Source organism: Nothobranchius furzeri, chromosome 12 (assembly GCF_043380555.1).
Source record: "Nothobranchius furzeri strain GRZ-AD chromosome 12, NfurGRZ-RIMD1, whole genome shotgun sequence".
Lineage (NCBI taxonomy): Eukaryota > Metazoa > Chordata > Actinopteri > Cyprinodontiformes > Nothobranchiidae > Nothobranchius > Nothobranchius furzeri.
In genome coordinates, this window is record NC_091752.1 from 19,999,962 (window position 1) to 20,022,624 (window position 22,663).

Consider the following 22,663-nt stretch of genomic DNA (forward strand, 5'->3'; position numbering starts at 1 on the left):
ATTCAGTACAAAATTCTACACAAAGTACACTATACAGGTCATCGGATGTTCAAGATGGGGTTTGTGTCGTCTGACACCTGTACACACTGCACAAACAACATTCCTGACATTTACATTCATGCACTGTGGTCCTGCCCACCTGTCCAGGAATTTTGGGGTAGAGTATGTGAGGATCTGTCAAAATGTCTGAAATGTCATATCCCAACTTCCCCCTCTCTTTGTTTACTGGGAAACCTGGACGATGTCCCGATTGAAACATCTTTGGTTCACGTGGTTCTGACTGCCATATGCATCGCTAAGAAAACTATCCTCTTGAATTGGAAAAATAAAGAAACTCTCTGCATTAACCAGTATAGAAATCTTTTGTTAGATCATATTGCACTTGATATAGCCTCTGCTTCCACTTCAGATGAATCTCTCTGGGCTCCTTTGATCGGTTCCATCACATAACGAAGGTGGGGGGCCGTTGATGTTGTCCTGCGGGATAGTGTGGGTGGGGGGGTGTGGGGTCTGAGTTTGGAGTATCCGGATGTTCCCTGGAGGTGGGTTCACTAGGGGTGTCTGGGACTGGGGGGCCGTTGCCCCCCTCTGGAGGTGCTTGGGTTGCCTCGGGGGGTGGACTACTGGCGGTTGTGAGTGGGGCCCCTTGGGGATATTGGCGGCGGCCATGGGTCGCTGCCTGGCGGCTGCAATGCCCCTGGGCGGGTCTGGCTGGGGGCTCGGGGTTTGGGGGGTGGCCGGCCCCGTGTGGGGATCTGGGCGGGGCCTTGGGGGTCGGGTCCTGGCAGGTATGCTGCCGGGAAGAAGGCAGGCACATGCAGCAGTGCCTGACCCGGGTTCAGGGGCCTCAGGTAGACATTGGCTCCTCTGCCGTTCCATCACAGGGGAGGGGGAGGTCCAGGAGGGGGAGGACCCAACCTTACCTGGATGTCCCATGTCTTATATATTCTGGAAGCTGTGCAAATGCAGGGATGGGCATAGATATTCTGCTGGGGTGGGGCTGGGTTGGTGCCCTCGGACTCCGTGGGGCTCTGTAATGCTGCTGCTTTGGGCCTTGGCAGGATGGGCTGGGGTCTCCATGCCCTGGGTGGCGGTTTGACAACAGAGGTGCCTATTGGGGCCAGTAGGGGAGCTGGCTCCCTGGAGGGCTAAGCCTAACCAGCCATTCCTCCCCATCCCTGCATATTTCTCTCCTCCTGCTCCCTCACATCATCACACAAACATACACATAGGACCTTGGGGGGTGGGCAAGTCAGGGAGTGCGGGTATGGACCCCATTTTCGCATTCCTGTGGCAACCTGCCCCCCAATTTTATTTGCACCTTATACACTTCCACTGACGACATTTCACACAAACACACACTTAGGGCCTTGGGAGTGAGCACAATCAACGGCATTTGGCAGGGGGATATTTCAGCCTCCTCCCGAGTGCCGGTGCCCACTTCCAATTTTAAACTGCACTTAGACACTGATGGCTGAGGGTGTAAGTGGGGTGGTGCGGTGGCATCAGCTGGCATAGGTTGGATGATGCCCGCACTGCCCAGTCACCACAGCCATGGAATACACCTCATGATCACACAACACTACATTGGAGCAGGCGGAGGGAGACTAGGGGTCTTAGCCACCTCTGTTGTTGCTAGGCTTCCTGGGGCTGGAGGCTAGGAGGGAGATCTGGCCGTCTGGTTGGGGTCTGGGGTGGTGGGTTGCTGTGCTCAGCGTTGGGTGGGGGAGCCTGCTCATCAGCACCCCAGCAGAAAGGGTCAAACTCTGGTTTCCGGTGATGGTTGTACCCAATGTGCAGCAGTACCGGGACCAGAGTGATTAGGGTGTGTATGGGGAGCATGAGTGGGTGTCCGGCGTGCATTTTTGTAAGTCTTGGGTTGTATGTGCATGTGTGAGCATGAGGGAGGGAGTGTGTGACTGTGTTTGTGTATGACTGTATATGTCAGGTGGGGCCTTTGACTCCTCCCCTCTCCTGGAACTTCTCTTGATGATATAGATCTTTGTCCCCCCTCCCCCTGCCACACCTGGTGTGAGGGGTTGTGCCATGGTCTGCCTGAGTGTTCGTGGCAACCGGGTCTGGGGGTTTAAGATTTTGGCATCTGCCTGATAGATCCCAGTGGCTGCCTGGTGGGGTCTAGGTCCCTGGGCTCTGCTGGGTCCCCGGCGGGGGTGGTCGCCCCTGGGTCCCGGGTCGCTGGGTCCCGGGCTCGGCCGGCTAGGGGGTGGGAGGCTGCGGGCGGGCCTGTGGGCTTGCTGCTGATGTCTCCCGGGACTCTGCCGGCTGCTGGTTGTGGCCCCCCGGGGCGATCCTCTTTGCCTCTCGAGGGGGGCGGGGGCCTTCCTGGTTGCAGTCTCCTTGGGGTTCCTGTGTTCTGGGGCAGCGCCTGGATCTCTGGGACTTGGAGCTCGCCCCGTCTCCTGCGCATCTTTGGGGGGCGGATCTGTGGTCCCTCAAACTCTCTGTTGGACGCTCCTATAGAGAAACCTTAAATAAACAAGCGCGTGTACACATACAGGTGCTCACATGGTGCTCTCAAAAGTATGGGCTTGGGCATGTTAAACACAGGTCTTAAGACTTTGGTGGGCACTTAATGCACTGTGATTTATTATCATGATTCTTCAGTTAAGCAATGTTGATTTTTTTTTTTCATCAAGTTGACGCAGTGATAGCTAGATCTTGTTGTATTGTTGTTGTGTCCTTTTTTTGTCCTTTTGTTTTTTTTTTTGTCTTTTTCTGCAGGTCTAGAAGCAGACTCTTGTTCATTGTTTATTTTTGTGGAACCCCCCCCCTTTTTTTCTTTTCCTTTCTCTTTCACCTCTGTCTCCGTGTCTGGTCGGAATTACAAAGCATTCAACAACAATAACAATAAAGTTTTAAGTATCAGGCGTGACATTAAAAGCAAACACTTTGATGCTCCACCTGAGAATAAATCTGTAAGGCTTGTCACCAGCATTCAGACATCAATTCTGCTTGCTTCACAGCCAGACAGGACACGGTAAAAAAAAAAAGTTGAAAGAAGTGTGAAATCTGATGACAAAATAGGTAATTTTGTTTAATTGCCATTTTGGTTTCAGTCCTGGATTAGCAATATGTTTTGGCCTGGAATTAACATCTGATTGAAACTGTGATGATGTCAGATCTCCAAGACTCCAGCAAAAGTGCACAAACGGTCATGAAATTAGCTCTGTTTGTGTCATCCTGCATGAATATACAGGCTATATTCTGCAATATTTCTAAAAGGCATACCGTATTTTCCGGAGTATAAGTCGCACCAGCCATAAAATGTATAATGAAGAAGAAGAAAACATTTTTAAGTCGCACTGGACTATAAGTCGCATTTTGGGGGGAAACTTTATTATTTTTCTTACAAAATCTGAGACCAAGCGTTTCACATTGCAAGACAAGTACTGATACCAATAGCAGAATAAACAACGCGGGCACAGCAGCGCGCCACGGTCTCCAGCAGAGGATGGCGGTGTTTCAAACCCTCCCAGCGGGACAGGGGAGCTCATTCCTGGGCCGGAGCCGGCCCGCAGCAGCGCGATATACATAATTTCGTATATAAGTCACTTTGGTATATAAGTGGCAGGACCAGCCAGACTATGAAAAAAAGTGTGACTTATTGTCCGGAAAATACGGTACTTCAAAACTCTATCGGTCAAATATACAGGAGTTAGTTGTTGCATCTTTTTAACTGATGCAGAATGACGCATACAGGGCTAATGTACTTGACTGTTTTGCCCTTTTGCCATAGTGGTTAAAACATGAGATCACTGCAACTCTGTTGGTCTATTGCAAATGACCTGTACACAAGGAGTCCATGCAGTCAATCATAAAACTTTAGTGGTGTGAATATTTTCTGCATAAGACAAGTGAAGCACTGTGGAGAAACAATGCTTTACTGGAAATCTGTGATTCTCAGCGTGACACTGAATCCCTACCAACTCTGTTCTAAAACCACCGCTGAGTTGTCATCCATGACCTTCCTCCTATTTATAGGGGAATGTCTTCTTCAATTACAGCTCAGGATGACACGATCACATTTTAGAATTCGCAATAAAAACTTTTTGGAATCTGCTCTCCTAAATCCAGGAAGTCATCCTTTATTCAAAAGGAATCTGAGGCTGACATGATGTTATCTGATGTCTGTGAGGATTTTTATTATTCCTGTTTGCCTAAACTGTCTAATTGGCTTTTTATTTCAATCGATCCACAGGGAACTTTAATCAGCAGCCCGACGGGGTCAGATGAGTCATTTGACAGTTTGCAGACACATCATGATCAGCGTCAGAGCTCTCTTACACCCAGTGACATGTTTAATGAACTCTTCAGGAAGATAATTAAAAAATGATTACAAAACAAAATAAGCATTTACCTTCTGCTTGTTTTATCAGAATTTTGTCCTTCTTTGTCACAATCCTTCTTTTTATGTTCTAATTCAGTGACATTTCTACAGAAGAGGATTAGGGTCACTGAAAAGAAACAAAAGAAAATAATTAGATTTCTGGCTTTTTTCTCTAACCCTAACCCGGGGGTCGGCAACCCGCGGCTCTGGAGCAGCATGCAGCTCTTCCATCCATCTGATGCGGCTCTCTGTGCTTGTAAAATAATGACTGGATATTTAAATAAAATGCTTTATATTTTACTGCATAAATTTTACATCTGTATGCCAATTCTATGTAAAGATTGTCTGCGTAAACCTGAACAGGTCCAACCCGGTCTTACTGTGAGACCGGGTTGACGGGTCATGCTTGTGCGTAACCATAGGCGCTTTCTGAGCTGAAGATGTGAGATTCTGGGCTTCTCAGACGGCTCCTGGAAGCGTCGCCACATTGGAGACAGGAACAAGCGCTATTCAGCCAAAGTTTCATAATCAGGGAACATTTTCTAAGTGGCAAGTCTCGCTTCAGTCGGCGGAATCTTCCCGCATGCGCTCTGGTTCTGCGACGCGCTCCAAGCCCCTCTCCACATCTTCAGTTCGCTGTGCACCTTATGTACGCGCTGACATCGAGCTGCGCTGAGCAGTGTCCAGCTCAGATGTTCAGATGGGAATCTTTTCTTGGGTGATTTAGCTACATCTGCGATGTGCGAAACGAATAAAATGTCAGTTCGTTTGCATGCGTCGGGGTAATTCTTTCTATTCTTTCTCCGTCAAAATAAACGGTCAAATATGGGAACTATCCGGTCAACACAAGCCCTGCTTTTAACTGTTCTGTTCTCTTGTGAAAATTGTTGCAAATAGATATAATTTAACTTGATTAACACCAGAGCCAGGCGCACTGCGCCGTTATCTCCGTCACTGTAAATGAGGGAAAAACAAACTGATCGGCTCCTTTTCTGACCTTCCCCACCTACAAAGTTTAATTACAACAATCAAACGTGACAGAGCCTGGATTTGTATTCTGAACAGTCTAAACATGTTTTAAAAAGAAACGTATGACAAAAGTGGCACCTGCTCAGTAAAACCACCAACAGGGTGAAAAATACCAAAATACCGTAGGCAGAGACGGGCTACAACTTCTGGATCCACTTTATATAAATCGTTTTATTGATTATCTTCTCATGAAAGATAACTTTGACGTGCACGAGCGACCGGTACTGGCTGCTGTCACTTGTTGTGATTGGTTAAAGCAGCTCTCTGCTGTCTGAGGGTAGGCCCCGCCCACAACGCCACGGCTGCTGTGGTTCCCAGTGTTTTCTTTACTGTGGGAAACTGGTAATAATGGCTCTTTGATGGGAACAGGTTGCCGACCCCTGCCCTAACCAAACCTCAGAATTCAAAATTTTATTTTACACATCTGACTATAATCTCAGAATTCTAAATTTAATGTCAGAAATCTGACTTTAATTTCAGAATTTTGACTTTAATCTCAAAATTCAGAATTAAATTTTAGAATTCTGATTTTATTCTGTGAATTTTTACTTCAGTCTCATAATTGTGACTTTGAATTCAAAATTCATAACTTAATCTTAGACGTCTGAGCGTCTCAGAATTCTTAATTTAATCTCAGAATTCTGACTTTAATTTCAGAATTTTGACTTTAATCTCAGAATTCTGACATTTTTCTCAGAATTTTGACTTTAATCTCAGAATTTTGAATTTTATCTCTAAAATCAGACTTTAATCTCAGAATTCAAAATTTAAACTCAGAATTCTTAATTTAATCTCAGAATTCTGACTTTATTTTCAGAAATTTGACTTTAATCTCAGAATTCTGATTTTAATCTCAGAATTTTTACTTTAATCTCAGAATTCTGACTTGAATCTCAGAATACTTAATTTAATCTCAGAATTCTGACTTGAATCTCAGAATACTTAATTTAATCTCAGAATTCTGACTTGAATTTCAGAATTGTGATTTGAATCTCAGAATTCATAATTAAATCTTAGAATTCTTATTTTAATCTCAGAACTGTGACTTTAATCTCAAAATTCTTAATTTAATTTCAGAATTCAAAATTGAGTCTCTGAATTCTGACTCTAATTTTAGAAATTTGACTTTAATCTCAGAATTCAGAATTTAATCTTAGACGCCTGACATCTCAGAATTCTTAATTTAATCTCGGAATTCTTACTTTAATCTCATAATTCTTCATTTAATCTCAGAATTTTTACTTTAATCTCAGAATTCTAATTTTATTCTCAGAATTCAGAATTTAATCTCAGATGTCTGAGTTTAATTTCAGAATTCTGACTTTAATCTCAGAATTTTGACATTAATCTCAGATTTCTTTTCTTAATGTTTTTCTCATCAGTGACCCCAAGGCCGGATTAACCACATGGGCAACTGGGCAATTGCCCAGGGCCCACGAACTCTAAAGGGCCCAGGGCAGCAAGGGCACAAGCAAAATACTGTAGGCATATCTGTAATCTCCCGCATTATATTAAACTAGGGTGACCGTATGTCCGGTTTTCCCCGGACATGTCCACTTTTCACTCTCTGTCCGGGCGTCCGGACTGGGGCTTCTTGTATTGATGAAAATGTCCGGCTTTTCATCCAGGAGTAGGGATCGAATTATGGGGGAGCATGATATCCTACACATACAGGGGAGCCGGAAACAAGTTTTCTATATTACATCATTTATGGACTCTTTTGAGCAGAGAGCGGCACAGCGCGTTCTTGCGCAGCGCTCCAGGCTGCTGCTTCCAGCACACGGTCCATTCTCAAAGTGGCGCAACCAAAAAACTATAATTAACATACGATCGTTCATGTCTGCACATGTTCTCTATTTTCTGTCTTATTTGTGCCTGAAGCGCTCTGCTACTGCGCAGCTCATCACCTGTGCTGCAGTGATTTCATCTCACTGACGCATCATCGAAAGGCGCACGCCGCTTTGTGGTCAGGAGATCCCTTTGATCTGCTCAAAAGTAACTGATGAGGTGAAAAAGTAAGAATCCAGGCAGCAGCTTTTCTGGAGAGTTTAGAGGAGATGCAGGAAGATGAGAGACAGACAGGACAGGAAAATAGTTATATAAAAACAAGAAAACTAAACAAAGTGTTGAAAAGTAAAATGTAGGTAGATTTATCTCCACTACATGTTTTTACCTGTATAAAACAATAAGTTATACACATGTCATATTTATACATCTGATACAATTCAGATCACCTTCAAAACTCAGTCACACACCCAGGGCCGTTTCAAGACATTTTGGGGGCCAAGGCAAAATGCCCCCCCCCCCCCCCATAACTGGGCTCCCCTGAAGCCTCTGTGTAATTCATACCCTCTCCAGGAGTGTTAGTCATACAGTGTTTGTAAAAAAAGACTCAGACATTACTGACATGTTCTAATATTATCAGGTGAAAAACTAAATTATCAGACATGCTGTCTCATCTGCTGCTTTTCTAAACTTGCAAAAAGTAACAAAACCATTTGAAAGCCACTATTTGTGGATTCTCTGAAAGTTTCCATGGAGTGTGTGACAACTTATTTTTTCATTGATCCTATCGTCTAATCTCACAGCTGAAACAAGCATCCTTAATAATCTGTGCACAGGAAGCTTACCGATGCTGTAGTAAAACAAAAGTTATAATAATTTCTTATTAATAAAACCTTGTTGCAGCACTAAAGCAGAAAAATGAGATTTTGCTATAAATATGCTAAATATTTTCATATGAATTGTTTTAGAGCCCTTTTATTGGCAGAATCTGATATTAATGTAGTTCTTACAAAAAAATGGGTCCCATCGTAGTTTGTGTGTCGTTGCCATAGTGTGACGTCATAGGCACAGATCCCCTGTCCTCTTGTTTGGAAATGGAAATATGATCACCCTATATTAAACAAACTGTCCACCCGGGCTTTTGCGCTGCACAGAGACGCTTCGCTGCCTACGACTGAACGTCAGTTGAGAGTCAGTCTCATGCAGACTGACCAATGACGAGAGGGCCTCAGGTTAAGACCCTCTCCTCATTGGTCAGTCCACACAAGGTGGGTCAAAGGTTACTCTGGGCGGGTTACGTGATGTCAGGCATTCAAGTATTGAGTATATTTACTGCATATTACAGTAAAATATTCTGTATGTGACCATATTATGGTGATCCTTGGGTCGTGATGATGGGGCCCTTTAATATTGTTGCCCAGGGTACAACAAAGTGTTAATCTGGCCCTGAGTGACCCTAATCCTTTTTCGTAAATTGCTATCAACCAGTTTTCACAGTTTTCATCACTGTCTGATTTTATGTTTTTTTTTTTTTCAGAACATGGAGAAAGTGTTGATTCGTCCTACAGCATTCAAACCAGTTGTTCCCAAGAACCGTTACTCTGTGCAGTACCTGTCTTCACGGACAGGGGGCAGCAGTCTGTCTGAGAGCCAGGGCAGTCTAAACCTCCTGTTGCCCCTGGGAGTCCCCAACAGCACCAGCAGCACAAACTGTAACGGCGGAAGCTGTGTCTCCAGCAGTGAGGGGAAGCATAGCTCCTACAGCGGAGGGCGAAATGCTCGAAACAGCCAGTCCTGCTCAATGTCAGACTCAGGAAGGAACTCCCTCTCCAGCCTCCCTACTCACAGCAGCACAGGCTACAGTTTGGCCCCTAGTGAGGGATCCAGCTCAGGTTCTGGCTCTGGGGGTCAGGTGGAACCTGTTCCAGGCGTGGGACGCAACACTTCAGGTGGAAAGACGAGTCACGGTCACAGTAATTCAGACAGCGGGCGTTCCTCCTCCAGCAAGAGCACGGGCTCAGGGTCACTGGGTGGGCGCGGGCAGCCCCTGTCTGACAGCGGGTCCTGCGGCCGCTCGCCCCCACCAGCGGAGGGATACGAGGCAGTGGTGAGGGAGCTGGAGGAGAAGCTGCGGGAACGAGACCTGGAGCTCCAGCAGCTGCGAGAAAATCTGGATGAGAACGAGGCGGCCATTTGCCAAGTGAGAAACGATTCACCACACTAACAAATCTCAAAAAAGTGACTAGAATACCTGTTAGTTATGATGTCGTTAGAATAAAGTTGAGTGAGATCTGACCTCCTGTTCAATCTGTTTGCTGTGAAAGGTGTATGAGGAGAAGCAGCGTCGCTGTGAAGGGGAGATGGAGGAGCTGAGGCAGAACTGTGCTTCAAAGATGAAGCAGGTGTCTCAGAAAGCTCAGAGAGCACAGCAGGTGCTGCAGCTACAGGTGGGTTACAAATGAAGAACATTTTTCAAACCTGCACTAAGAGATAGAATTCCTGAAAGTTTCAGTCTTCTTTTTAAAGCAAGTCTTATTTCTGTTGCAATAAAGGCTTATTTTAACCTCTGATGTACTTCATTTTCATGATTTTGCTTTCCTTTTTGAAGATTTGCCTCTCTGCTTGTTTTCAGGTATTTCAACTGCAGCAGGAGAAGAAGAAGTTGCAGGAGGATTTCTCCTCTTTGCTGCAGGACAGAGAGGCGCTGGAGAGGAAGTGTGCCACCATCCAGAGGGAGCAGACTCAGCTAGGGCCCCGTCTGGAGGAGACAAAATGGGAGGTGCGTTGGGCTGTGTGGGAACGAATGGATGTGTTTGATTGTGTTGCTTTTCTTTCCTTCGTGCACACAAAACTTTTTTCCTCTTGCTCCTCAGGTGTGTCAGAAGTCTGGAGAGATCTCCCTCCTGAAGCAGCAGCTGAAGGAGATCCAGTCAGAGCTCAGCCAGAAAGCTGGAGACATTGTGGTCTTGAAGGCTCAGCTGAGAGAAGCTCGGTCTGAGTTGCAGGCAAGTCAGGCTCGAAGCCAGGAGGCTCAGACTGCCCTTCGAACAAGATCCCTGGAGCTGGAAGTCTGCGAGAACGAACTCCAGAGGCGAAAGAGCGAAGCCGAGCTTCTCCGAGAGAAAGTCAGCTGCATGGAGGAAGAGTCGGCCCGGCTCCGGGACACCCTGTCCAATCACACTGGATTCTCTTTAACTGGAAACTTAACCAAAAAGGGGCCCGGCATGAGCCTGCCCAGCATGAGCCTGTCCCTCCAACAAGGTAGAGGGGTGTTAGGGAGGGGAGGTCCCAGTCCCTCCATGTACCGGGACGGAGAGGACGGCTACCTGGTCTGGGCAGGAGAGAGCGATGAGGCCAAGGCGCAGAGGCAGAATGCAGAAACCTTACTCGGACTCAGACAACAGGTATATCATTCTGTCTGGTGATGAGAAACAATACTGAAATAGAAAGTTAGACGCGTCTGGCATTATTCCTGAGTTTTGTCCAAATTCCTCGTGTGAAAACTTGCACATGGTTCTGCAGAGCTTTAAGGCATCAGTTATGTTTCAAAACAAAATAAAACCCTTTTGGAATGTAAGAAAAAACACAATTCAGTGACCTGCAGATCCTTTAAAGAGCAGGTTTACTGAGAAACCATTTTTTAGTTTTTTGTTGTCATTTGTTTCACATGCAGGCTGATTTAAAAAAAAAGATCTTCTATTCTTATTTCCTGCTTAGCTGCCGAAAAAAAAAAAAGACGGGAAAATGCCCGGGTCAGAAAAGGCCACTCAGATCTACATCATGCTGTAACATTCATGGACTCACTCATCTTGGCTCGCAACGGGGATGGCTGTTGTTGATTTACCATCCAGGAGAGAGCAGAGCATGTCTTGGCTAGTAGAAGCTAACTGTTAGCATTAGCAAGTCTTCACCTAGGGTTGGGCAATTTGCATAATTTTTCCCACCTCCAATCGTCAGTCCAAAACAAGAAGGTGGATGATTTATTCGTGCATGTGACGTCATGACGCACGGACTGATTTGCGAACACAGAAGAAGCCCAAAACATTGATTTTTTTTTAGACAAGCGCAGCACATATTTATTTATTTATTTATTTATTTTGGTCATTTAAAAGGAAAAAGGAAGAACACGGTAATACAGAATCTCAATTATAGTAACTAAAAAGGTGTTGGCTGAAGCCTAGCTTTTTAGGCCTACCCTATTTACTCAATCACATTACTTCTCAAAAATGAAAAAGAAATAACAATAATAAGATAAAAGTAATGTAATAAAAAAAGAGAGTGAGATAAAAATAATAATTATGATAATAAATAAAGCTGGGAAAGAGAAATGCTGAAAGAGAAATGTATATTTTTCTTCTTGTTTAATTTTGTATTTGTAGTATGGTAGAGTGACATATAAACGGGCCATATTAAACATGGCAAAATTGTTCAAACAAAGCCTCGTCTTTGTTCCCCTGTGGTGCCGTCTGTTGTGGTTTTTATTTAAGCAAAATGTTTCTTTCTGAACAAAAGCTTCTGGGGTTCTTTCTTCTATAAGTAGGGGATGGAATGAATCACTGCTGCGTTTGGATGCACTCTGAGGAGGCAGCGCACTGCCAGAGGTCACATGATCCATTTATCCCCATCACTTTCATTTTTTAAATTATGAATAATCATTTGTTAAATTTCCATTCATTTTAATTAATATTTAGTCCAACCAAGCTGATCAGAATGCCCCAGTAACACGAACAATGCAATTAAACGATTTCACTTAAATTAGGAACATTCCTCCTGTGCCGCGTAAACCTGAACTGGTCACCTGCAGCTTGTGTGTAATCAAATGTCTGTAGGGAGCTCGCTGAAGAGGCTATGAGCGTCTAGACTTTGCCTCAGACAGACTCATGGCTGTTTAAATAATGTTCTGGATGGATCCGTGCTCTGCTGACACACTCGAAGCAGGTGCTGAATAACGACGAGCGCTACTTTAGTCAAAGTTTTAAATCAGGAAACATTTCTCCAAATGAATTAACCAGAAGTCTTCCAGACTCTGAAAGATAGAAGGGTCTACACTTTCCACTCAACGCCGCGCTGTAGTGCACGATGTCGAGCGTGGCACAGACGCTCTCCAAACCCCTCCTCAGCGCGCCGCTTGCACGTGCACTGTCAGCAACCAGAGGCGGAGGAGGTGGGAAAGGGCTCAGATGCACTGATGAAGATCTTTTCTTGATTGTTACCTCTGCGATGTTCTCTGTGCGTAACGTGTAAAATATTCGTCAATAACAAACAAATAAATAAATAAACAAATTGCCTCCTGTAAAAAACAACCGTAACGGCTCAGCCCATCGCCGATGGTCGATTCATTCGTCCCATCGCCAAACCTTATTTACAACATGGCAGAACTCGTTCAGGCTTGTGTTTTTTGTGGAGATAAAACATCATCATTGCAGAGTGAATGGAGGCAGTGGAAGAGTCATGTTGCTATTAGCCAATCAGAGGCAAGATGTCCAAATATCAGGTAAATTAATGAGTAAGACTCAAAATCCTGCTGTTGTCTGCCCTCTCCCTCCTCCGGCTCACTTCTACTTCCTGAAACAAGAGCACCAAAGACTCACAAAGCATTCATTTAACTAGAGGCCTCTGCAGACTTAAAAACATCAGAGGATAATCTGTGCTTTTTTTCTATCACTGCCAGTGAAATGGTTCAAAAGTTTTTCTCAGGAGCGTGTATCCTGCTGTTACAGCATTGTTTTGACTTTTTCATTCATCTGTAAGTCCTTGGGAGCTGGCAGAGACTTTTTTCTTTATTCTTACTTAAAAGGTTACGGGGTTTGAGGCATGATTTATCATATTTTTCTTGTTGTTCTGTTTTTTTCAGTAGCTCTGTGTTACAGTCTGGCTAAATGCGAATGCTTTCCCTGAAATCAGGAACGGTTTCTTTCAAAAATACAAATTTCATCATTTTAGATGTTAGATTGCAAATACTACTTAATACAAATGTGCAGGTTGTCTGTGCCAAATTCCTTAATCTTTCAATTTTAAACAGTAGGTCTTTGACTAAAGAAGGAATTCCTCAGCTCCTCCAAATCCGAGATCATGGTCCCAAGTTGGAAAAGGGTTGAATGCCTTATTCAGGTCAGGGATGAGTTCCTGCCCCAAGTGGAGGAGTTTAAGTATCTCAGGATCTTTTTTATGAGTGAGGGACAGGCTGATTGGTGCTGTGTCGACAGCGGGCGTTTTACTGGGCTGTCGTGCTGAAAAGAGAGCTGAGCCAGAAACAAAAGCTCTCGATTTACTGGTCATCTACATTCCTACCCTCACCTACGGTCACGAGCTTTGGTGGTGACCGTAAGAATGAGATTGTGGATACAGGCGTCTGAGATGAGTTTCCTCCGCAGGGTGACTGAGGTAGGGTGAGAAGCTCGGTCATCCGGGAGGGGCTCAGTGTAAGTCCGCTGCTCCTCCACATCGAGAGAAGCCATTTGAGGTGGCTCGGTCATCTGGTCAGGATGCCTCCTGGACGCCTTGCTGGTGAGGTTTTCCGGGCACGTCCAACCGGGGGGAAATCTAAAGGAAGACCCAGGACACGCTGGAGGGACTACGTCTCTCACCTGGCCAGGGAACGACTTGGGATTCTCCCGGAAGAGCTGGCCCAAGTGGCTGGGGAGAGGAAAGTTTGCGCCTATTGCCTTAGGTTCCTGCTCCTATGACCTGGATAAGTGGACGAAAATAGATGGATGAATGTTGTTTTCATGTCCTTTTGTCTTTTTTTTTTGCCCTCTCAGGTCGTAAAGCAATCAGAATTGATGTTTGAGTGCCGAAGACAAGTCTTAGAGTTTAACTCTCACAGGTGGAGCAGTGTAGCTTCAGCTATAATGCCTCGCCTGATACCAAAACTTCATTTAAAATATTTTCACACAAAGACAGAAAGGAGGGGAGAAGAAAGGAAGAGGTGGGGAAGAGAAAAAACAGTTCTCAACAATAAAGGATGTAGACCTGCCAAAAAAAGCAAAATAGAGGGACAAACAAAAATACAACACAACCAAAGAATCACTGCACCAACCGCATGAGGATATATCACAGTAACAATTTTTTGCTGAAAAAGCACACGGTAATAATTTATAGTGCATTTAGTGCCAACCACAGCCTTAAGTTATGTACAAAAATGCCCAAGTCCATACTTGTGTGAGCACCATGTGTTTGTGTACACACGCTTGTGTATCTAAGGTTTCTCTTTTGGAGTGTTTAATAGTGAGTGTGAGGGGCCACAGACCTACCCCCAAAGATCCACGGAAGATGGAGGATTTCCACTTCCTTTTGTCTTAAAATAGTTCTAATCCACAGAACCTAGCAGTGTTTGGGAAACAGAAAATTCTCATGCCGTGATTGTGTCATCTGGTCACTCAGGCTGGTTTTAAATCTGTTCTGTTGTTTTCAGGTGGAGAGGCTGAGAGCTGAGCTCATGTTTGAGAGGAGGACTAGTGAGGAGCAGCTGTCACGGTTTGGCGATGAGAGGAGGGTTTGGCATGAGGAGAAGGAGAAGGTAACAACTTGGATCATTATTCTGTTCAGCGTTATACTTGCTACATCGTTACTCAGATTTAGATTTTCCCACCACCCAGGTAATCCACTACCAAAAGCAGCTGCAGCAGAATTACATCCAGATGTACCGGCGTAACCGTGACCTGGAGCGGGTGATGAGGGAACTGAGTCTGGAGCTGGAGAACCGGGACATGGAGGATTACGAGGTCCGCAGCGGCAGCAACGACATCCACTTTGAGGAGATAACAGCCACAGAGATCTAAACACATAAAGGGATCCGTGCACAAGATGTGGACAATACTCACTGAAGTCTAGGAAGATCTTGAACTCTGGGCCAAAAACCACACTGTCTTCCATATGGAGCACTAAGCATGCTCACACTTCCTGTCACTGTTAAAGGGGACATTTTCCAAAGGTGTATATTCATTACTTCCTGCTAACCGGTGAGTTCCAGTAGATCCTTAAGAGATCTTTTACTGAGGTTTTTTTTAACCACGTTAAAGCCAGCACAAGGACTGCTTCTCTTCTTTGAGGAAAAAAATAAGAGAAAAGTTTAGATCTCAGAATATTTTCTAATCAGGGTATTTAAAATCTATAAGAACTTTAGGCAAAAAAATCCACCATATGCAGCGAAACTTGGTCTTTATGCACTCGCAGCTTCAAACACCGGGGGCACAAGCGTGTTCGTAGTCTTGCATCTACACAGCACTGCACCAAAATCTCCAAAGAAAGATCACGATCTGATGGTGTTGCTCGACTGTTGACTATACTGACTTTCAAAGGGATACAATTTTTGCTTGCTTTAGCGCCCCCTAGTGTCCGTTATTAATTCACTGGTAAAATCAGAAATGAAACTCGTTGTGAGTTTGTCTTTTTAATAGTGGTGCACCAATCTATCAGCCCCGATCTCTGTAGTTTATTTTTTTTTTCAAGATTGGTGATCGGCCAAAAGCTGCAAACGGTGCACCCCTAGTTAATGTTAAAGCAAATCATTGCTATAGAATAATTTTTTTGGACAAGTGTGTCAAAACAAGTACAAAATTTTGTTTTCAAAATTTGAAAAATGAAAGTCTAAAGGAACCAATATGATTTTGTAGTTCAAACAGCAATGCTAAATATTTTCATTTATATTTAAGAACATTACCTCATGTCCAGTTGAAACTGGTATTGTTTCATGAGTATTCATATTGGTTTTCCCAACAAAAGGAAATTGAAACATTTACGTAATCTGCTTTTAATTAAGACAAAATCGGTATCGGCAAGTCAGGTTTTTCTCAAGATCGGTTGATCGGCCAAAAACTGCAGTCGGCGCACCCCTACTTTTTAACACCGCAATCTAACTGCTGAGATGTCGCTTGAGCTTTCATTAGTTTCTAGAGGGGTGATTCATCGCTAAATCAAACAAATCAGCTGTGTTCATAATCTAAATAACGTCCTGTAGGCAGACTCCAGCTCCACTCCTCTCCACAGCTGCAGAGCCTAATGCGCTGCTGCACAGGTGGTTCAACCACTGAAAGAAGTGCGCTGGAGCAGAGAAACCACTAAAACATGCTGGATACCAGCCCTCCAGACCCGGAATTGAATACCTCTGCTGTAAAAGGTCAAATGTGAAAAGGTTGCTTAGTATCCCTTTAATTTTACAGATTGTTATTAAAGACAAAGACATGCAGTACAAACAGTATTCATCAATAACAGATGCAAGAATCTGCACACTGTGGCGTTATTCTGCACCAATTTTCTGCCCTATTTTGTTTTTTATCCTTCAGTTTTCTTTGGAAAAAAGTCATCTGTTTATGTTTTGTCATTCGTCAAACGACAAAGGCCCAGGACTGAAAAGATATGTTAATTAGCCATCAATTTGTCCCCTCATTCAGCCACTTCTTTAGCTGTATAATGCAGTACAGCGGGGCACGTATCTCCATGTTTGCTCGTTCTTCTTTTTTCTTGACTTTTTTTCTGTTCCTTCACTTTCTATTCTTCTTTCTCTACTATTTTTATAACAGCATCCCGGCAGTTGGTGTCGGTATGCTAAAAATAGGTCATGTTTACCCTACAGTATTACAGTCTGGATTTGACAATGCAGATTTCAAACATGCTTTTCTCCAAGTCTCTACTTTTGTTGTGATTTTTTTTCCTGTCACTCCCATTAGTGCCCTTCATGCAGCTACCAGCAACACAAAGCCAGTCACCCTAGTCCCTGCGGAGCTAATCTTCACTAATTGCTGTAAGCAGTGATAGAGGAATGGATGCACGTCTTAGTTGTGGGATATTTCAGAAACAAAGCTGGATCAGGTGAGGTGAGAGTATGCCGAGGGCTGTAGCTCCAGCCACGACTGTGTTGATGATGGTTGGCTTTTGTGGTGAACGTAGACATTCAGCGCTGTGGGCTGCTCTGCTCCGTCCTCTCGCAGTAATCACGTGAGGGTGGTTTGCAACAGTCAGAGGGCTGCTGAGAACTTTTATTTTGCAAAGAGTCTATATTGAGAAATGGAAACCTATACGATGGAGGAGAGTTTGTATATTTTTTTATAAATACATGTAGCACCTGAAGATATTTTTGTTGTAATACTGGTGTAAGTGTGGGTTAATATTGTCCACATAACGTTTCAGCTGACGGATCAATCAGAAATGCAGCCATCAGCGTTTTGAAAGAGTGCACCTAATACTGTAATGCATGACACGTTATTGTTTACATTGTATTTTCTGTGTTACATGGTTCAGCTTGCAATGAAACTGACAGGAAATCAGTTTTCCCCCCGCTAATTTTAACCTGCTGTTTCTCCATTTTATTGACCTTTTAGTAAAATGTTACACTCTAAAAAATTTCAAATTTCATTTAATTTACTTAAAGCTGCAATGGCAAATCTGGAAAACAAGCTAGCTTTTGAACATAAACACGGTCATGGAACACTCCCCCCCCATTGGCTATCATCCCTGAGCTGCATCCACCTGATACCATCAGCGACTTCAACTGGCATTTTTCTTTTTGGAACTCTTATAGTTTGCCCTAAAGTTGAAGTGGTAGCAGCCGGCTGTTTCTCCTCTGACATTAATGAGCAGAGAACCTCTCACACCAATGGTGTTCTGTTGCAAAACGCGTGAGTCCGTAAGGAGTGGAGGACCCAGGTAAATGTGGAAGTGCTGCAGTTCGGTGAGAGACAACTGGATGGTTCAGCTGTTGGTTTTGGTCTGAGCTGTGTTATTGGTGGAAGTTTTTAGACAAATACAAGAGAGCCACTTCATTAGTTTTTTTTTTGTTTGTTTGTTTTTTGCTCACCACTATATAGTTATATTTATAGCTATACTATGTTAAAAGGTTGTAAGTGTTATGAAAAAGATGTTTTATGCTAGCTTGTTTTGCAGATTGAGGCTTTAACCAATTTATGTCAGCTGGTTCCAATAAACCTAGTTGCTTAGAGGTGCAATAAGTAAGAATTTTACAGAGACGTCGTCACAAAACAGTCTAATGTCTCAATCATCGTGAAAACAAAGGTTACATTGAAGCAGATTCCCTTCTCAGCCTGCTGGAGGGGTGTCAGTTTTTCTGCTTATACAAAGGCCAAAGAGGGACTTGATCCTTGTTTACAAACTGTCCTGCCTCTGCCCATACTTGCTGATTCCAGAGCCAGTCATATGTGAACCCTTAGGGTTGCCAAGTCTTTAACACAAACACTACTGCGCTGGCATTTGTAAACCGGCACCGGCCAGCAAAGAGCAGCAGGAGCGACCCAGAAGTTATTTCTTGTAACCATAAGAAGCCACAGCATCCTTTTTTGCTCTGTCGAGTAAAGATGGCTAGAGTTAACGTTGAGCTAACAATTCTATCGGTGAATTTGGGAGGAAAATAGTCAGCTAAAAAAAAACTCATAGTGGAGTACCCAAATTTGACCACAGGATGTCATTCCTATGTCCTGCACCTTTAAATGTAAAGACTAATATAACTTTGTTATAGGTTGTTTTGTCAGAAGTAAATGTATATCACTGTTTACGTTTAAGCAACTTGGATTAGTGGAACCAGTTGACCTAGCATGACTAAGAAAATTCAACATTTCAGTTTTTTAACATGTAGGTTCATCATATAAAAACCAGTTCACAGCTTTTAATCAACAAAGGGCACTCATCTTTCTTATTTTGAGACCTGATATAAAAGTAGGAATGAAGTCAGATTCCTTTACGTTACTGAGTTGGCCCCTGTGTTGCATGGCAGTACCACACTCATAGTGGTTCAGGAAAGTATTAAAACCTGCACTGTGTACACCTGCTTGTGGTAAATCTGTGGGAAGTAGATTTGTGTAGTTATTTCTTAGCACGTTCTCGACTGTTATTCATCGGCACACTAACAGGCACAGGTGTTGCTTTCACTGACGCTTAAGAGTTCTTTTATTTATCACATCTCAGCTCTAGTCAAAGTTGCATAACCTCTTTCCATGTAAATATGTAAAACACTAAATAGTACAAGAGTGTCTTTTATATAGGCAGTATCCGTCTCCAACGTAGCCACTGTGACTAGACCAAAGCAATATAACACATTTATTTTCTTCACGCTTTCTGAGCTTTTGTTTTTGTATTTTTTTGGCTTATATTGTGTTTTCATTCATTCATAAAGTATTTAGTTGTCCATGTTTATTTTTTATGTGTACATTTCTTGTACAAATGACTGTTTTTAATTAAAGAGCAAGTTTTCAAACCTTAAAATGGCTTTTGGTGTAATTTGTTGTCATGTTAATTGAAACCAAAATGATGGTTTCTTCCTGTTAACGGGGAGTTTACCTCTCCACTGCCGCTACATGCTTCCCCAGTATGGGCGGGGATTGCTGTAAAGTCACTGACATAATAAGTCAGTGACTCCATGCAATCAGCTTGGTTTATGCTGAGAAATGATGGCTGTACATCTATTTTTGTCAAATCTGCAAGTATGTGCGATTGTGCACAATCTGTAAGCAGCATCCGTGTTGGGGATGTCTCCTGCTTCTATCACATCAAATTCTTATTATTTGTACAGCTAACTGAGATTTACCCATTTTTGTGTTTGTTGTCAGTTAGCTGTGGTGGCCACCTTTAATTGGATTGATTACGGGTGAAATTGGGTCAGTGTCTGGGCGTTTCATAAAAATCTGACAAAAAGACAAGACAAACTAACACTTATGCAGAAACTACCGTAAACATGGTTATCCACCTCTTGCTTTTGGGGTTTGGGCTATAATAACAGAGGTTTTCCTTGATTGACTAGATCTGATCCGTGAAATGTGCTGGTGGCTGAAATCTGAAAAAGGATTATCTGCAACCACAGAAGAACACATAATTTTAGCAAATTCTGCAGAAAAATACCTACGTCATTAATAAAAAATTACAAAAAAAATACAACAACCAAAAACAGTGAAGAAGATTTTGCTCCTGAATATTGACTTGAAATGTTGTAGAAATCCACAAAATCAGAGATTTATGCAGGTCAAATCTGAGAAATAAGCAAAAAAACAGATTTTTCATGTGAGATATGGAACCGTTTCAGAAAAAAGTGTCAAAATGCAGGTACTACAGCACAATAAATATTTATTTTTCCATAATTTTACAACTTATTAAAATTAGCAACTGTGTAAAAGGCTGTTTCACCTTTGGGATTTCCTTCTCTGGAAAATCTGATGCATCCGGTCATAACCAACACACAAATAAAGTCTTAACAAAAGCACCACTGCAGTTTTAAGAACTCTAAAGCATTGATACACAGTTTATTGTTGTATTTTAACAGCATGCAAGTACCTAAAAGCTCTCCTTTAGAACCGTTTGTGAGCAACTTTCTCTCTGTTCTTAATACGGCACGACGCACAGCACACTCTCATGCTCTCGTCTCTTCTACCAAGACACGTTTTCAACTATAATCCTGCAGATTTCTTGATTCTATATCGATGTGTTTTTCCAACCTCCTCATATGCTTGTAAAGCTTTGTCCACCGAATGATGTAATTAACCTTCTAAAGTGGCAGATTGCTTCACAGTTCAAGTACTTTTGCTACAACATTTTAAAAAAGAAAAGCAAATACTGAGCAGCGATTTGCGATAATCTACCCAGACAGCCTCCAAAACCAAAAGATCAGTTTTGACATCATACAGGAGTTTAATCTGGGTGTAAAACTGCAAATCTCATAACACAAACTGGGATAATCTCCTTCTGGCCGCTGGGCTGAAAACAGTAAAGTGCTGACCACTCAGACAGTGCTCAGAGGTCACAGCAAGGCTGTCGTGTGTCGAACAGTAGCACCGCTTCAATCTCATCATAAAACGCCCCTTTTTGAAAAGCCTGCTAGTCTGTTAGCTCGGATGCAACGTACGGGTTGAGTAAAATAAAAAGTTAAATTTTATTTTGTTGTTATAAAAAAATTGTTGTGCATCATGGCTAAGGTGATTCCCACTCTCTGTGCCTCCTCTCCTGGGTTGAACTCTGCAGTGCAGGTTGCAGGTTTTGTTCCTGTTCAGCCTGGCTTTAAGGGAAAACAAACATCATTGAGCAGGCCTCGTGGGACTTTTAGAAAACTTAGGGACCTTGACTACAAAAATCATGGGGTCTTTGGCCTTGTTGCTGAAGGTGCGGCGAATTACATCCACGGCATGTTGATGAGTCACCCCTTGCAGACTCTCACCATCCACCGACAACAGCTCGCACCCAGCCTGTAAATGCAGAGACACATGCTGATCATTTATGTCTTAATAACCCCCACTTTCATAAAACTGCAGGGACTACATAGCCGAATAAGATGAGGGGGCTTTCCCTCACACACACACACACACACTGATGCTTGTCGCTAGTGCAAACATACAGTTTCCCCTTCGACGCGGGGTCAGAAACCAAAAAGGACACACAATGAGACACCTGCATGTGCAAATGTGTTCAGAGACCATTTGTTTCCTGCAGGATGCGAGCAGACCGTTGTGAGCCCCGAGAAGAGGAACTTCCTCTGATGTCATCAGCATTTTAACCAAGGATGCACCTGCTTCGTGTGCTCATTTTCACTGAAGGTTAGTACACAAGGCTAGTGGCCATTGTTTTATCTCCAGTAATCAGGCCTTTTGTCCTTTATTTTTGCTTTCCAGTTATCAGATGTTGCATCATTTTCCCTCATTTTGACCAGCTTGTCTGTACAACACATCTGGTTTATCTTAGGTGTGTTCTTGCTGTGTCTTTCTAAATCCATGCTTTCGTTCTTTTTTAAACACAGAAACAGTTTTGTTTACCTGTTTGTAGCTACAGTTTCACCGACGGCTGCCGGCTTCTTCAGGCTGACGCTGATGGTGGCGCGTCACTTCCTTCTCCGTTTATCTGCGGGCAGCAGAGGACGTGGATAAAGAACTCCCGTTAACTCCGTTAAAGATAACCGGAGAAGGAAGTGACGCGCCACCATCAGCGTCAGCCTGAAGAAGCCGGCAGCCGGCAGCCGGCGGCGAAACTGTAGCTACAAACAGGTAAACAAAACTGTTTCTGTGTTTAAAAAAGAACGAAAGCATACATCTGGTTTATTTATGAAGTCTTTGAGCCGCTGTCCTGTGATCACTCTAACAATAAACTCCATTCTGAGCAGCATCAAACAGATTTAGATATATTTAACCCAAAGAGATTTAGTTAAAAAGTTCATTTTTTAAAAACGTTTTTCTTGCCTTTGGTTGTAACTAAAAGCATGAGATTCACCACATCATCCATGTTGTCTTGAAGGAAATATTTAGCCACTAATATAATGCTCAGCTTCTGTTTCCTTCAAAAATTCACCTAACCAGGGTATTTGCGGGTTTAAAGAAGACACATTTAATCATTTTAAAACCCATCAGGCCACTTGGATCAAATTTAAGATCTTAAATTCTCTGAATGAAGAAAAAACAGTTAAGCTCAGTCCAAATCTTTATTGATACTGAAAATGCAGACAAATAAACACACAAATATCAAAATACTTACACTGCAGAGGATGAAAGTGCACTTAATTTCTAAAAAAACAAACAA

At 43.2% G+C, this 22,663-nt stretch overlaps 2 protein-coding genes across 6 annotated transcripts in view; one reads left to right on the forward strand and one right to left on the reverse strand.

Annotated features, from left to right (window-relative positions):
- The window catches only part of lzts2a (leucine zipper, putative tumor suppressor 2a), an 80,469-nt gene extending 61,094 nt beyond the window's left edge, over nt 1–19,375 (forward strand). For all 5 annotated transcript variants that reach the window (XM_054750122.2, XM_054750121.2, XM_015944401.3 and 2 more), the window contains 6 exons: nt 8,700–9,362; nt 9,487–9,609; nt 9,795–9,941; nt 10,036–10,566; nt 14,577–14,681; nt 14,761–19,375. In XM_054750122.2, coding sequence (XP_054606097.2) covers nt 8,700–9,362; nt 9,487–9,609; nt 9,795–9,941; nt 10,036–10,566; nt 14,577–14,681; nt 14,761–14,943 — 1,752 coding nt within the window. In that variant the 3' untranslated portion in view covers nt 14,944–19,375. The remainder of the gene's footprint in view (nt 1–8,699; nt 9,363–9,486; nt 9,610–9,794; nt 9,942–10,035; nt 10,567–14,576; nt 14,682–14,760) is intronic.
- A 136-nt stretch (nt 19,376–19,511) lies between these two features.
- The window catches only part of pdzd7a (PDZ domain containing 7a), a 36,239-nt gene continuing 33,087 nt past the window's right edge, over nt 19,512–22,663 (reverse strand). Inside the window, exon 15 of the mRNA XM_054750123.2 lies at nt 19,512–21,342. Coding sequence (XP_054606098.2) covers nt 21,175–21,342 — 168 coding nt within the window. The 3' untranslated portion in view covers nt 19,512–21,174. The remainder of the gene's footprint in view (nt 21,343–22,663) is intronic.